Source organism: Suillus fuscotomentosus (genome assembly GCF_016647785.1).
Source record: "Suillus fuscotomentosus strain FC203 chromosome Unknown F5891scaffold_26, whole genome shotgun sequence".
Classification (NCBI taxonomy): domain Eukaryota; kingdom Fungi; phylum Basidiomycota; class Agaricomycetes; order Boletales; family Suillaceae; genus Suillus; species Suillus fuscotomentosus.
This window is the reverse complement of record NW_024539538.1, coordinates 362,188-377,095: the sequence shown is the minus strand read 5'-3', so window position 1 is coordinate 377,095 and position 14,908 is coordinate 362,188. Positions and strand designations below refer to the sequence as shown.

At 48.2% G+C, this 14,908-nt stretch overlaps 8 protein-coding genes across 8 annotated transcripts; 3 read left to right on the top strand and 5 right to left on the bottom strand.

The window, feature by feature from the left end:
- Positions 1–110: 110 nt before the first annotated feature.
- On the top strand, positions 111–3,761 carry F5891DRAFT_951876 (WD40 repeat-like protein; the record flags this gene model as incomplete). The annotated part of the gene is made up of 15 exons (XM_041375074.1): positions 111–190; positions 244–364; positions 418–572; positions 629–743; positions 800–906; positions 957–1,036; positions 1,085–1,256; positions 1,304–1,647; positions 1,701–1,772; positions 1,823–1,957; positions 2,003–2,371; positions 2,425–2,543; positions 2,591–2,770; positions 2,821–2,924; positions 2,975–3,761. 15 exons carry the CDS (start codon positions 111–113, stop codon positions 3,759–3,761), a joined length of 2,940 nt encoding a protein of 979 aa, XP_041226175.1.
- Positions 3,762–4,922: 1,161 nt separating this feature from the next.
- F5891DRAFT_951913 (uncharacterized protein) lies at positions 4,923–5,940 on the bottom strand (the record flags this gene model as incomplete). Its single annotated transcript, XM_041375078.1, has 4 exons — positions 4,923–5,040; positions 5,094–5,424; positions 5,480–5,631; positions 5,684–5,940. 4 exons carry the CDS (start codon positions 5,938–5,940, stop codon positions 4,923–4,925), a joined length of 858 nt encoding a protein of 285 aa, XP_041226174.1.
- A 92-nt stretch (positions 5,941–6,032) lies between these two features.
- Positions 6,033–7,034, top strand: F5891DRAFT_1032763 (protein transporter). Its single transcript, XM_041361678.1, has 4 exons — positions 6,033–6,114; positions 6,167–6,257; positions 6,325–6,494; positions 6,554–7,034. The coding sequence occupies exons 1-4, from the start codon at positions 6,112–6,114 to the stop codon at positions 6,797–6,799; spliced, it is 510 nt and encodes a 169-aa protein (XP_041226173.1). The 5' UTR covers positions 6,033–6,111; the 3' UTR covers positions 6,800–7,034.
- A 575-nt stretch (positions 7,035–7,609) lies between these two features.
- F5891DRAFT_1032762 (uncharacterized protein) lies at positions 7,610–8,006 on the bottom strand (the record flags this gene model as incomplete). Its single annotated transcript, XM_041361677.1, has 1 exon — positions 7,610–8,006. A coding segment is annotated over exon 1 (184 nt), but the record flags the coding sequence as incomplete, so codon positions are not given.
- An 875-nt stretch (positions 8,007–8,881) lies between these two features.
- F5891DRAFT_951917 (short-chain dehydrogenase) lies at positions 8,882–10,169 on the bottom strand (the record flags this gene model as incomplete). The annotated part of the gene is made up of 6 exons (XM_041375079.1): positions 8,882–8,962; positions 9,019–9,341; positions 9,393–9,424; positions 9,473–9,673; positions 9,724–9,907; positions 9,962–10,169. The coding sequence occupies 6 exons, from the start codon at positions 10,167–10,169 to the stop codon at positions 8,882–8,884; spliced, it is 1,029 nt and encodes a 342-aa protein (XP_041226171.1).
- Positions 10,170–10,648: 479 nt separating this feature from the next.
- F5891DRAFT_1173047 (uncharacterized protein) lies at positions 10,649–12,555 on the top strand (the record flags this gene model as incomplete). The annotated part of the gene is made up of 7 exons (XM_041365614.1): positions 10,649–10,702; positions 10,953–11,107; positions 11,264–11,348; positions 11,529–11,659; positions 11,776–11,854; positions 11,981–11,992; positions 12,361–12,555. The coding sequence occupies 7 exons, from the start codon at positions 10,649–10,651 to the stop codon at positions 12,553–12,555; spliced, it is 711 nt and encodes a 236-aa protein (XP_041226170.1).
- A 648-nt stretch (positions 12,556–13,203) lies between these two features.
- On the bottom strand, positions 13,204–13,724 carry F5891DRAFT_909718 (uncharacterized protein; the record flags this gene model as incomplete). The annotated part of the gene is made up of 2 exons (XM_041373603.1): positions 13,204–13,536; positions 13,593–13,724. Coding segments are annotated over 2 exons (465 nt in total), but the record flags the coding sequence as incomplete, so codon positions are not given.
- A 273-nt stretch (positions 13,725–13,997) lies between these two features.
- On the bottom strand, positions 13,998–14,773 carry F5891DRAFT_951901 (P-loop containing nucleoside triphosphate hydrolase protein; the record flags this gene model as incomplete). Its single annotated transcript, XM_041375076.1, has 2 exons — positions 13,998–14,675; positions 14,744–14,773. The coding sequence occupies 2 exons, from the start codon at positions 14,771–14,773 to the stop codon at positions 13,998–14,000; spliced, it is 708 nt and encodes a 235-aa protein (XP_041226168.1).
- Between the last annotated feature and the right edge of the window lie 135 nt (positions 14,774–14,908).

Here is a 14,908-nt window from a genome sequence, read left to right as displayed (position 1 = left end):
TGCGTTCAGTGAGACTGGTGACGTGACATTAACACACCGTCACGTGATTGTGACCATCGCGTCCGCGTCGTGAAGTGTTGTCCCGTACTTTGAATCCTTGACCAGCGACGATGGCAAGCACTTCTAAGGCGATCAGCAACTCGGCTCATCAGCAAGGGCAGACGTGCATTGCATTTTCGCGTGATGGGAAGTAAGTAGCCAGTTCTAGATGAGAGAGCTGCTGACCCAACTCTCTTTCCCTAGGATTGCGTACACGGGAGGATTAGATACCCTAGTACGAATCTGGCACACTGACCAAGGGGAAGACCAGGAACCAGAAGCTGCATATGAAGCTGATGAGGGAATCACGGCCGTCGCCGCTGCTGTGCGTGGTTCTCCATGTATCCTGGATTTGTCTGAGCTGACGACGGAAAACAGGAAGGCTGTTGGCTCTCTGGAGGCCACGACTCTGACGTGCGAAAGTACATTTCTGGAAAGGCACAGTTCAATGGACTTGTGATGAGCGCTGCTGGAGCATCAATTAGGTGTTTAGCAGTAGATCCCTCTGGCAAGCGTGTCGCTGTCGCTTCTGAGTGTGTTTATGCGTGCATTAGCTGTTGTGTATACTGATTATTCTCATGCATATTAGCGAACTCTTGGTGAAAATAGTTGATTTGGATGAAATAACAAATGTGGTGGTACTGGAAGGAGGGCATAAGAAACGCATACGAAAGACAACGTGGCATCCATCGGGCACCATTTTGGTATGAGCTTTTGATAGAATTCATGCTACTGCTCATTCATTTATTTCGTTCTTCAGACAACAAGTAGCTCAGATGGGACCATAGTAGCATGGAATATATCTGATACTGGAGCTAAGGTAGAGAATGTTATTGATGGTGTAATACCCGAAGTGGTAGATCCGGAGTGAGGATTATTCGCCTCATTTGCAGAGACATCTTGCTGACCCCCACAAGGTCTCCGGAATTTATGCATGATTGTTCTGCCGTTTGGCACCCGTCAGGACAGTATTTCTTTGCAGCATCACGAACGCACGGTAAGTCGACAGGCTATTGAAGCTACACTCTCACTCATGGTTGAATAGAAATTGTCGCGATTTCGCGGAGCACATGGACCAAAACTTCATCTCTGTCTGATCCTAATACTGTCGGCGTAACAACAGCACTAGCGCTTTCAGCCAATGGCGTATACCTTGCCAGCGCCTGCAATCAAGAGATATTAATATGGAGTGTGCAAACGAAGCGGGTGCTTTGGAAGTAAGCTTTTGTGATTGTCTTTGCTTCTGCACACACACTTGTCGCAGGCACCCAGGCACCCCAAATGCGTTCACCATTCAAATCGCCTTCTCACCTACAGAAAACCTCTTAGCATGGACAGATACAGAAGGTGTTCTTTCTCGGTGGCGGGATGCAATTCCAGCGGAGTCACCTGATCCCGTGCACCAAACGGCCGCAGGCAGCGCTCAAGGGACGACGACAAAGCGAAAGCCCACTCCACCGTTGTGGGGCGAAGAACCTGAGGCAGTTGCCGAGGGGGGTGACCCGTATGGCGATGATTGGATTATTGACGATCTTGGTGATGGGATGGAAGATGAGCCTGAAGGTGCAAAAGCAATGCGCTCAGGTGACGGATTCGTGAAGGAGATGGGTGAGCCAAAATCGCCGGGGTAAATGTCGACAAATGACTTGACGATATTTCAGTGAGCATCACGAAGGCTCAGCCTGCTTTCCAACCAGGGTCAACGCCTATGGAAAATAAAAAGCGTTACCTCGGTAAAAAGACTTTTCTTGACAAGTCACAACTCATACTTATTTCAGCATAGCATACAATATGGTTGGTGTCATTGAGGTGACGGACCAGGATACTCACCACATCGTTAATGTCGAATTCCACGACCGATCAACCCGCAAGGGTTACCACTTTACCGATCACTTCAAATATGACCTTGGCTCTCTTGGTTAGCTTCTTATAACTTCCACAAGCAAGTCTGACGTCTTCACAGGTGAACGCGGTGCACTCTTTGCTTGCCCCCCTGAGCTTGATCACCCGGCACAAGTCATATATAAACCTTACGGTACTTGGTCCACGCAAGGGGATTGGACATACGCCCTCCCGAAAGGTCAGCGTGTCCTTGGTATCGCGGCAGGTGGTGAGAGGCCAATGCGATCTCTGAGAGATCCTTCGTCGTCTGGAGGTGACATTCAGGGACAAGGGAACATCGTGATCGCGACCAGTTCTGGAGACCTGACGTTCTTGAGCGGCTCTGGTATGGAAAGAATTGTTCTCGGCGTGGAGGGTGAATATGTGACAATGGCTGCCGCCGAGGAATATGTACTTGTGGTGCACCGACCTGGCGCGACTACCATTGATGGTAAGGCCTTTAACCTGTTTAATAACACAATGTTGACAGTTCTATTCCTCCAGGATCCCAAAGTTTGGTCGCCACGCTGATTTCTTTTGAAGACTTTCAAGTTCTTCAAGAGAAGCCATTACCAATACCCAAAGGTCACACTCTGAGGTGGATCGGAACTACAGATGAAGGGGTACGTGAATATCCTCGTTGACATTCTCTTCTCAATTGGCATGCTAGGCCCCAGCAATATATGACTCTGCCGGCTACATACATCTTATGATCCATCACCGACGCCCGAATCGTGCGGCGTGGGCGCGTCTCATGGATACCAATTTGCTAGAGCGCAAGCAGGGCAAAGATGAGTCGTATTGGCCTGTCGGCTTGAGTCAAGACACATTCATGTGTCTGATTCTCAAAGTAGGCGGCTCAGTCTTCGATACCCCTACTGCTACTGACTCCATCTCAAGGGTCGTCAAGAATACCCTGGTTTCCCACGACCTCTCATACAAGAGCTTCCCGTCCGCTTGCCATTCCGTAATCAAGACCCCGTAGATTCACCCATTGAAGAGCGGTATGCATTTTCTCCGCTTTCATGATTCTTGCTGAACAATGAATCATTAGTATTGCTCGTGAGCGAATCCAAGTCAACCTTGCTCGTGATGCCCTTGGTGACGAACTAACGTCTCCCGACATCGATAAACGCGAAGTTGAACTTGACAAACAATTGATCAAGCTCATCCAAGTTGCCTGCAAGACGGACAAGGCCCCACGTGTGATTGAGCTCGTCAAACGACTACATTTTCCAAACTCAATTGCGGCTGCGAGTCAACTTGCAGGGTTCTACCGCCTCATTGGATTGCAGGAGAAGATAGAAGCAATTAAATTGTGGCGGGAACAGAACGCAACACCAGCAGAGGAAGCGAGGGAGGCGAGACAGGGATTTGCCTACGATGATGCTCCGTTAGCTCGACCGAAGCCTTTCCAGAACTTCAATCCGCCACCCAAAGTCGACAGACCTGGTCTGACACGATCTGCTGGGATCGTCGAGCAAACGGAGTTCACTGCGTCTAGTGTCGCGATCAGAGCAGGTCGTTCGCTCGCGCCACGGGCTTCCGCTTCTCGTTCAACGTCTCCCGAGGGAAAGAGAAAACGTGACGATAATGATGACGACCTCTCATGTAATACGTTCGACGTCGGGGTAAAGAGGCGAGCCGTTGGCGAGTCCAATGTTGCGCCGTCGCCAAAGCCTAGTACGTGCATAGCTATTCAACCTGGGCGCGCTTACATTTCAATCATCTACTGCAGACAACCCATTTTCTCGGAAGACTGGGCAAGAAGTCAAGAAAAATCCTTTCGCAAGAAAACCCGAGCTCAACAAACCTATCCAAAAGAGCGAGAGCTTTTTTAACAAGGTTGAGGTCGCAGAAAAACGTAAGCAACGATGAAACCTGGTTTTCTGTCTTCTCGTAATCGTTTAATTGTGATTAACAGGCCCGGCTGCGGCTAAAGGCAAGGAAAAAGAAAAGGACAAGAAGGACCTCTCAAGACAGACTACACTCTTTGGTTTGCCATCGAAGCCTCCTGCAGAAAAGGAAAAGCGAGCAAAGAAAAAAATTGAGGCTACACCTGAGGCTGAAGAGGCAAAGCGAAGTCCTCCGGCAAGCTCCCAAGCCATGGATGTAGAAACCCAGGACGCCACGCTAGTAGATAGCCAAGCTCACCCCGACCCATCAGACGTACAGATGGACACTCAGCCTCTAGACATGGATGATGAGCCCATTGAATGGCCGGATTCACCGCCGGCTGCCGCTGTTGACGACGATGATTAGGTCCGATTTGTTTCCCCTTTTTCATCCATCATTGTAGGCGTATCATCAGTGGTTCCGACTTGCGTATCTAGAGCATGTCCTAGTCCATCTAATATCACACTCCTTGTATTGCTTGACTTGAACGGCTGTGTTTGAAAAGATGGACTGAGGGTGTGCAAGCTCTTGCTATGAGCAATCTAATAGACATACTAATTGATTGCAGTGCACCACATGGTTCTGCTGAAATATTGGGGAAGGCCGAATTGATAGAATGATTACTGCAATCATTTCAGTTACCGACCTATCTGCTTGATCAAGAGCCCTGACTACCTCTTACACGTTGACTACTAGCTTTATTGATACTGCCATCACCCCTCGAGCTCCTCGTTGGGACTACAAGGACCATACTTGCGTATGCACTCAAAGTCTTCCTAATTCAACAGAACCTCCGGATAAATGCTGTAGGTTTCAAGGGGATGGCGCGCGACACCGAGTAAGATGATATTTTTGGGAATGTCGCATTGATCCTAATGGTGCTTTGGTGCTAAATTATGCGGGGTTCCCCTCCATCCTTGAGAGCTCAAAGTAAACCTCTTGTAAGCAATGAACGAATAACGTGAACTCGAACGGGCTCCTAGTTTGCATGGCGAAACGGCCGATGTTCTTCATATCACTGGCGACGACCCTGGGAGTGCATCTTTTATGTACTAAAATCATAGCAGGCGCTTCCAGAGGTCAAGGGAACATCAGATAACCCGAACTTATTTATCACGTTTTTTGCGGGAGCTCTTCCCTGATTGTGTAGTAGAGTGTTCTTCAGAAAAGGGATCAGACTGTATCGATCCCTGAAGGGAGAGCATTTCGTTCGCCACAGTTTTTCTGTCATAAAAGTTCATCAATCTTCCTTTCATTGAAAATGACTGTCCACTCACCCAATGACTGTAAACTCTAGATACCCATCTGTGCCGCCAAGCTTCGTCCCCGTCAAACGGTGTACCCACTGTCCGCTCGCTTCCGGTACCGCTTCGTCTTCCGTCTTCTCAGCATCCATCTTCTCAGCATCACTATCCTTCATTCCTGCATCCCCTTCTCTATCGACAGGTGACCCTACAGCACCTTCTCCATACTCGGGATCATTTTCTGCAGGACCATATTCGAATTCCCAAACATCTTGCGGAATGTGATGTCGTGGTATGGAAACGTTAAAGGTACGGTGGAGGAGAAGCGAGACATGATCGGGAGAGTACATAATAATTTTGCCAACTATTGAAGAGCGTGTTATTCGATTCAAACGATACAAGGCAAACGAAGCACGTACTAAGTTTCATGGCTATACTTGGGCTCCAGACCGTAGCATCGAAAGTAACGTTACAGATCGCGAAAGGACAATCGGCATTTATGCTCGCCGTTGGACTTAGGAAATGTAAATTTGAATGAGCCAAGAGAACACCACACAAGGACGGGATATATCTTCACATCTAGTTCAGTATCACAAATTTATCTAGAGGAGGTACCATCGCACCGCATAATCATGCTATCTAACATTTCCTCCACTCCCGTGCGTAGATTACTGGCGAATACAGGAGGTACAGAGAGTGTTATGGTTGCCTTTGTCACCCGGAATTCACTTGTCGAAGGTTCGGTGGGGAGCTTCCCCGTGTCCTGTTTCAATTTCTCTTTCTTCTTCTTCCTGGGTACATCGTGGTCTGCGTCGGATGCACGCTGCTTCCGTTTCTTGTGACCCGAGGCAGGTAATGAGAGGCCTAGGGATGTGGTCATCGTGACATGGTATGAGATTCAGTCCAAGCAGAAATTTTGGACGGTATCGATCATGTGACACTGGCGTAGCCGACTCGGAAATTTCGTTTATTGAATCCCACTAACGTCCGACGCTCACCCTTATATATGTTCCATTTCTAGTTTCCTTTTAGTAATTTTGAAGGGGTTGTGATGGTGAGTCTTAGTTGTTCTCAGGTTGGGTCTGTGGTCTGACGGGTACCTGTAGTCGGCCCCAAAAATCATCATACAAATTCTCGTCACAGGTGCACAAATTTTCGGAAAGGCACTATTTGAAGCAGGAAAACAGGCGGCCAAAAGTGCTTACTTTAGCATTTTCATCTTTGACAATACCAGTGTTCACATTTTTCGTTCCGTCAATTGCAGATGCGAGGCACACCCCGCAAGGTGCAATAGGATCGGACATTGCAGGCGTTCGGAATGCTACCTCTGGCTCCTTGACAGATAAACTCACACGAGATCACCGTATGACACTGGACGAGGCCCATCTCATTCTGAATATAAAGCAGGGAGAAACCCTCGAGAATGTGTTGAAGGTGAATTTATATTGCTTTGTCGACTTTTTGACTGCATGTAATATTGACCGCCATGACAGAATTATGAACATTTATTCAAAGTGAATGGTCCCCGGCCCGCTCCAGACCCACCGACAGCTGGCGCAAGAGCGGGAAAACAGCCTGCTCCGCCTACGCACTCACATTACATCCAGTCCAAAGTTGTGCGTGCCCGGGAGCGTATTGAGGCAGAGATGCGCGTTATGGAGGAAGTAGATTCAACGCCTCCACCTCCTGGAGCTGCTCCTCCGGGTCCAGCACAAGGGAACGCGAGAGGCTCGAGTTGACCTTTTCTGTGATTGCTTATATCCACTTTCAATACGTTTAACTGATTTTAGATAAACCCAGAGCACATCCCCATTCACTCGTCACTTAGCACATATAATGTACACACAAATATTACTACCAGATATCTCGTCTCGACCTTAACTGGCTCGTGAGGCAATGAGTATTACGCTCCATCCAGCCACACACCTTCATGCCCGAGTATGCAATCGTAATATTTCGCTTTCAGAATGCAAATACAGTAGTTCGAGAACTGATTCAGTGCCCAGGGATTCATTGTTCGCATCTTGCAGATGCGTTAGTCAAACAATTAAGCTACCAGACTAAACAGTATCATTTTTGCAGGCTTCTTCAACAAGCGATCCAATATCGTAGCCTTCATGAAACGCCCCTCGCGTTTCATCGGAAGCTTTCTTGTGACGGAGCTTCGTCCCTCGTCCCTTGGCACGGCCTGTAATTAAGACGACGTGTATATGTCGGCGCGCGAATACCACCTGCTTGTCTGTTAGTATTGCGCTTAAAAAAATTTCGACCTCTATTCTGCTGAGCTATATTTATTTGAAATGCGAGCCTGCTCGTGGGACAGTAAGTATAAACACCACCTCCCTGACCTTCGTTGCGCAAACGCTGACCCACGCATTGCAGCGTTTCAGTCGAATACCACCTTTCAGATTGATCCTCTTTCCTCTAAACGATTGGCACAATCTAAAGGAAAATAATGCAAACGGTCATGAATAACACCACAAAAATGACAAAGATACTCACATCTATGATATTCTTCCTTTCATGAATTCGTCAATCTGTGTCAGGCCATATATATCATTTTCTGGAAGAGCAATTGTCGGCATTGGCTCCACTGGCCAGTCAATTGTTCCCCCCTTGCAATTCATCACCATCTCCTCCCCAATTGGTATGCAAGAGTCGAAATCGATTATTACAGGAACTCCCGCATCATCAAGCATGATGTTAGCGGGGTTGATATCATTGTGCACAAGACCAAGCGTCTCATGTAGAAAAGTTAGCCCTTTTGAAATACCATCAAGAATCGCAGCAGGGTTCAGGGTGGGATCACTTTTCCAAACTGCTTCCATGAGATTGCGTGTGTACTTTTCAAACATATGGTGATGATGTGGTCACCGTCACGGACGCATCCATAGTAAACACAAATATTAGGGTGAGGGTGCTGCTGTAGGATTTCGTAGAGTTTGGCCTCCTTGATGAGATCGTCTCCAGGTGTCCACAAGCCGTCTGCGTCGTAGTCGTCAGGCAGGAGTATGCAGGGACATTTCAAAAAAGAGTCTGCGGGAGCCACAGGAGGTGATTCGGTTAAAGATGGATGCCAATGGCCTTTGAAAATATGCATGGGAATGGGGATGGTCTACTACCCTCAGCCCATCCGTGTGTCTTGGGTACACACATTCACCCGGCCCACTCGTATATCATGGTACAATTATGTCCATGGGCCCACATGGGATGGCCCATTCCCAACGGTACATTGTCACACTTGGCTGTCCGTCTGAGATGGGGTGAATTCACTGAAGGGGCTCATTCTGTAGCACAATCCAGCCCGCTGGTGGCAGCCCAGTTATTCTGCCAGTTCTTCCCACAACGCTAGCATCAGCCGACATCCGTTGCATGTCGTCGCGTAAGCAGATCGGAAGGGAAACTGTTTCCGAATTACAGTCCAATTAGAACGCTCGGGATAAAAAGAGAAGGTGATGCGAGACGGGCAATGTATTCCTTCGAATGTTCGATGAAGAGCGGTGATACGCACTCGCGCATTTCGTACTAATCTGTCTTCGATAGACATGCTTCGTTGTATTGCGTATCATGGTGGTGAAAGAACAGAAGTATAGTTAAAAGAGAAATATGTGGAGTTTAGGAGACAGATTGGAAAAGGTGGATTACATACACGGAGATAAGCGCTACACAGAAACAGGAGACTGCCGACGCACACTGACAGCGAGCAGTGGAGTACATGTGAAGTTCAGGTAGAGTACGCACATGCAGGGATGAATTCCACATACATCCACTTGATCAGAATACAACACAATATTTGGACGAATAAATGGATAACAGTCAAATCATGCTTTTTCAACGAGGTACTCAGACACAATTGTATTGACTCTAGGGTCGATGTCTCCAAGGATCTCAAGGGTCTCATGCTGTTCAACCAGATATCAGTCAGCACCATGGTAGTCAAAAATGAGCAGGTACGTACCCACAAACGCTTCGAAACCTCCCTTCCTTCTGCGCTGAGAGTATAATCACTCTCTTCGGCAACTTCGCAGCTAGACAGGTAGCGGCCATGCCGTTCCCTCTCGTTTGGCTCGATTGCCGCATGGACAAGTGTTCGACTGCCCATCTCAGTTGCGCGTGCCACCAACCCTTTGTAGGTTCTCACGGCAAACTTGAAGAGTGGATTTGATTCGACTTCTCGCGTAAGACAAGAGTGGCAAGAACCGGGATTGACCGTCGAAGCTGCAACTAAGGTTGGTGTGGGAAGTCGAGAAGACAGCTCACGGATGAACATCACTTCGAGGACTGCGCATAACGGAGTGGTAAGCACAATAACGCATGTACTCTATTACTCACGCTTGGATAAGGAGTAGCGGTTTAACATTACGCTGCTGCATGTTATTAGTGCTCCAGGAACAGACGTTAATGAGACTTACCTAGAGGTACAATATGCTTCATCGTTGATTGTTTCGATGATGCTAGGCCATGTGTCTGCCCCTTTTAGTCTGTTGGCCAGATAATGAAACTCGCTAGATACAATAACCAGTCTTGAGGCACGTTCAGGAGTCCCTGCCTTGATGAGGTGAGGCAGCATCAATAAGCTCAATAGAGCGGTCGACAGGTAATTCACTTGAAATCTATGGAAATTCTTGAGGTGAAATAACGGCGATGTCAGCAAAGCACTCACGTAGCTTCGTAGCCATCCGGGGTTCTTGTGTACTTGAGCGTCGATATGCCAGCATTAGCAATAAGAACATTGGCTGTGCAGCCCTTCGCTTCAAAAGTGTCCGCAAAAGAACGCACTGAATCGAATGAACATAGCTCAAGAGGCCAGGATTCGATACCAGTCATGCCAGACCGGCTCTCCACGTCTATACAAGTCATAAAGTCCCCTGATAACCTTCCGAGTCAAGGTTCATGCATACCTGCTTTTGATTTTTCGCATTTGACTTCGTCTCTGCTAGTAATCAACAGGCTCTTAGGTTTGAGCTGTGCTAAATGCACAGCAGCCTCGTGTCCGAGCCCGACATTGGCACCGACTACGATGAGCGATTGGTCGCTGACATCTGCAGTGGGGATCGGAAGTTCTGTCCATTGCTCGCGAAGATACCCGAAAACGGTGAGCTGGCCCATTATGCCTCAGTTGTGCAATTTCAGGCTGGGAGGCTAGTGTGGAGTAGAAAGTGTATATGGTGACCTTATTATTTGGAAGTAGATGGTATTGGCTCCTTTATATTTTACCATTCCCGAGTAGATCGGTTCCCTAGGCTAGAGGCAAACACCTTTACATCGGCTACCAATATTCCCGTATTTTGTACTGTACGCCGCGGATGTTATCAAACCATATAAAGCCTGAAGCGAGCATATGACTTTCCATAGGATTTAGAAAGGTCTTCATGCTTTCATTAAAACCTTCTTGTGCCGACACTACTAGGACTGGCGCCAAGGGTCGTTATGTGACTTGCCTGAATGTCTGAGTTGGCTCGTCAGTAGTGTAGTCGGCCAATAAAAAAATCGTTAATCGCTACCGAAAATTTGTGTCTTGGGTTCAACGTCAGGCCCCGGGAAAGATGGGAAAACATAGTGGTCTTGATGAAAGACAGCTGGCTTCCATGACTAGTATGTTTTCGTCGGACCCTCGGACCCTTGGTATAGTTACTACTATAGTAAGTATCTCGTCAGCTCAGCGCACACAAAAGTGATGGGAGTTTGAATGAAGATGCTATGTCGTAAATATGTAGGTAAATCAAACACAACATGGCTAAATACACAAGATTCTCTTCCACTTTGTTTCCACTCTCGTACATAGCTACCACTTGCACCTCTGCACCTTCCATGGCTGAGAGCAAACATTATACATTACTTTCCCTGTCGGTGACTTAGCCGTCGTCGTTCTCAACTTTGAAGCTAATATAGGTTCCGTCGAGGATCGCACCTTATATTGATGCACCAGAACAAGCACCAGACTACTTGGCGATGCTTACTGCGCCCGGAATTCTTCTCCACCAACTGGATCTCAAAATAAGTTGCATATGTGCCATACGACACAACCTCTCGGTGAAAAGGGATCGGTGAGAGATGCACGATTCGGAGTAATACGGAGCCTATGACAGCTCCGAGCTCCCCTAAGATGGTGCACGCTGGAGGACGCCCCCTCGTACTATCATTGCTTACAGCATGTGTCCGCCTCTCAGGCTGTTCTGGCACTTAATACTTGGTACTCACAGCTTCGCTCGCAACTTGAAGAGGTCGGAAGTTCGCACGAAGTCTGATGTGGCACTTGCAGTTAGGCTCGTAACCATCTCTGAGATGGTAAGTGCTTGACATCGGGGGCTGGCACCACATCGTACTAATCTATATAGCCTAAAGTTTTCCACCTGGCAAAACAACCAACCAGTTTCAACAGTTCTGCCGTTTGTACATAACCGGTACCGGTAGAACTAGCCGGACCCCAAGTAGTTCTGCACCCTACACCGGCAACCACATGTGTAGGCTGTCAGGACATTGCAAATTATCACGCCACATATAGTCTATGACCTCCGAGCCATTGCATCTTGGTCGGGCATCTACTTGTTAGACCACAAATATTATTTCGCCCTCAAGGGCGGCTTGGTCCCTCTGGAGTAATCACTGGCACGGTGTATCGAACGATGATTACTAATACGACGATGAACTCGACGACGACAAGCTGCACGCCATCCAAATCGACGCCGTTCAGGTGGAGTCGCTGCGTATTTAGGTTCCTTTCGGATAAGCGTCTTACGCAGCAACATGTTGATTTCATGACAAAGTTGATCGGGTATCCGCCGCAACGGTGGGTGAGTTGTGGTTATGAAGACTGAGCGGGAGTGGGGGATGTTGGAACGAGCTGTGTCCATGCACTCTACCCATACATATGATCATGATCCACAACGTATTGATAGTTGTATATATGCATCTTACAGCATTTCACCTTGGTTCGTGCCGAAAGTTGGGCAACCTGCCGCGGTGTTGGAGTGAACGATCACTGGTGTCTCCGAGTCGTTCTCAGAATGCAGATCGGCCAGATGTCCTAGTTCTAGGACTGAATTGAGCGCCAAAAGATCATATGCACGATAATTTCGACACATGAATACGCGTACTGTATGTAAGTGTGCAATGACATAGTTCAAAGGTACAGCCTGCAAACCAGACAACCTCATCAAGCTTCAATACGCCGCTCCCTTACAACGCTGAAGCCACGGAGGATGCTATTGACTGACGCCCATTGCTTCATTGCTAGTGTCCTCTGCGGTATCACATACATCTGGTATTTATTCCAACAATCGATATTGACCTGCTCAAGGTGAGGGAAAAGGCCGCTGAGGATGAGGGCTACGTTTACTGGGCAATCAATGGGCGAAATGCCGAGCGTGAGGCGGTTGAGCGTATTAAAGCGTCTACCACTGGGGCTTCTGAGATCTATGCCATCCAACTTGGTGGTATCGATGACAAGAGCGAGCGAAGTCAGAGCGGGGCAGAGCTGAAGCAACCCTATTAGCCCGTGGAATGTGGGTAGTACCGTAGCGACATCGATAGCGATCCAGCTGCTGATTTTGAGGACTTGTAGCCTAGGCCAGTCTCTCACCAGCTGGCATAGCTGCTAGTCAGACATCGAAATGCTAGAGCTCCCCTGGATGTCCAGTTGAGTCAGATTGCAAAATGCGTGCAGTGGTGTGAAGACGCCTGGTTCTGTGAGCACAGCCTTCGAATATCCGAAGAGAAAGAGGCATTCAAGCTTATCGTTGTCGCATCGTTCTTGGAGGATGCTGAGAAACTGAGATAGCATTGCGGATGTAGGCGGGGGAGACCGAGGGCTAAAGAAGATTTTTATGTCCCTGGTTCTGACAACCTCGAGTGAAACGAAGAACTTCGAAGCATCCTCCAACGTGTTGATACGAAGGCTCAGATAATCCAAATTATGAAAACCGGGGAGTTGCAGATACAATCCTTTCCCCCCAATTAGCCTTGAGTTCAAATCCAGTGACAGTGACCGCAGAGCTCGTAGCTGCATAATGTGTCGGATACCTTGGTCCCCTATGTCCCATGCCCACAATGTGCGAAGATGATGGAGTGTGGAAAAAGGTTTTATAACGAAGGGTGTAATTTTGCAATATGAATGGTCGGTTGAAGGCTCGCGATTCATGTACAAGCTCTGGAGGTGAGGACACGAGGTCCCAAGAGACGAAAGGACCGAGAGAAATGCATGGGAAGTTGAAACTGAAGAAACCGTCACATCCAGGATCAGTAGGGTAGGCACAAGAGCCATGCGCAAGAAATCTGCTGCGCCGCGAGTTCCATTGGCGTGCCATGTTAGCTCACGGAGGTTGGGAAACAAAGATGTGGGTGCCAAAGGACAAGACAACAGTATCGACCCAAGAGCTTCGATAGATGTGTGATATATTTGTCTGATCGAGCGTACGCGGGACGTGTATTTGCAAAGAGTGTCCCACATCTTGTCGTCAGGAGGTTTCTGTAGTACCTGCATAAGTGAATTCAGTATTAACACTCTGGAGTTACGAGACACTGAATACTGACCATGCATCCTTGCTCAACGGTAAACAGGTCACCTGGCATACATCTGGTGAGGGCCTCCACGGAAGACAAATTCCTCCAAAGAACGTCAAGTGCTGGGTCAAATATGCGGCATGTGGAGGCAAGTGCAGGAAGGGTTCCGTGATCTGTGAGAGATAATGATGTCTATCACTTCGAGATTTCGTAAAGCCGGATGCATGGCCAATAATTTGGATATGATGATGGCCTCAAGTTGAAGGAGACATGCAAAGTTGCATGATCTTTGTCCCCGGACGAAGAAATAACCCTGTCTCCCACTACTTCAAGTAATAGTCAGACCTCTCAAGAAGGAAGCTTGACCTAGCCATTTCGGAAGAAAGTCTGCAAGAACTATACTTTATTGCGAGTTTTTATGTAACAAAACACTTATCAATGCTTCGATTGGGCCACATGCTGGTGTCCTTCTCCATCCTCAAAAGCCCTGACCACCTCTTGCACTTGGTCCTCAGTCGACCACTCTATCGACACCGTTACCACACCCTCCTCATTCTCAGGGCTTTCCAGCGTCTTCAACTGGCTATCCAACATCGCAGCCTTCATGAAATGTCCCTGGCGTTTCATCATTCGGTTCATAAGCATCTCCCGTGAGCCTTTCATATAAACAAAGCATGTCGGAAGCTTTCCTAAATGCTTTGATGCCTCAGCTTCCGACAGAGTTTCGCTCCTTAGCACCGACCGGTAACTCCCTTTCAGCGCTGAGCACGCGATGACAATACCCGGCTTCTGGTCTTTATCCCTCATACTAGAACTCAGCTGCTCATTACGCCCGAGCATGCTGCAGTTGTCAAGCGTCGTCTCAGTCTCGGCCATCGCATTTGGCTCCGCATGTGATTTGTGGTGATTCCCAAGCTGATTCAGAACGCTACTAACGGCCGTTCTGCGGATAGTTTCCAGCCAGGGCTGGCGATCTGTGTCTGTGAGAGGTTCTCCATGTGACATCTTGTCTACATTAGATTGCGGATGGAGGTCATCGCCGTCGATAAATGGGAGACGGAGAGCCTTTGATAGCGCAGCGCCGAGAGTAGATTTGCCTGTGCCAGATACGCCCTGAGAGCTCAGTGAGCATGCTTTGAGTGATACTAGTGCTTGGAAATGCAAGTGAGAAATAGACGTACCATCACCACCAAGAATACCGCATCGCTCATGTTTCCATCAACAAGAGGCATGTTTTCCACCGAGGTATCAAGGTTAACGTTGACAGCCGGGTGTTTTGCCCCTCTGTCCTCGGGATATGTTGGCGCCTCGGAGTGCACGCTAGGAAGAGACATGGCGAGTCACAA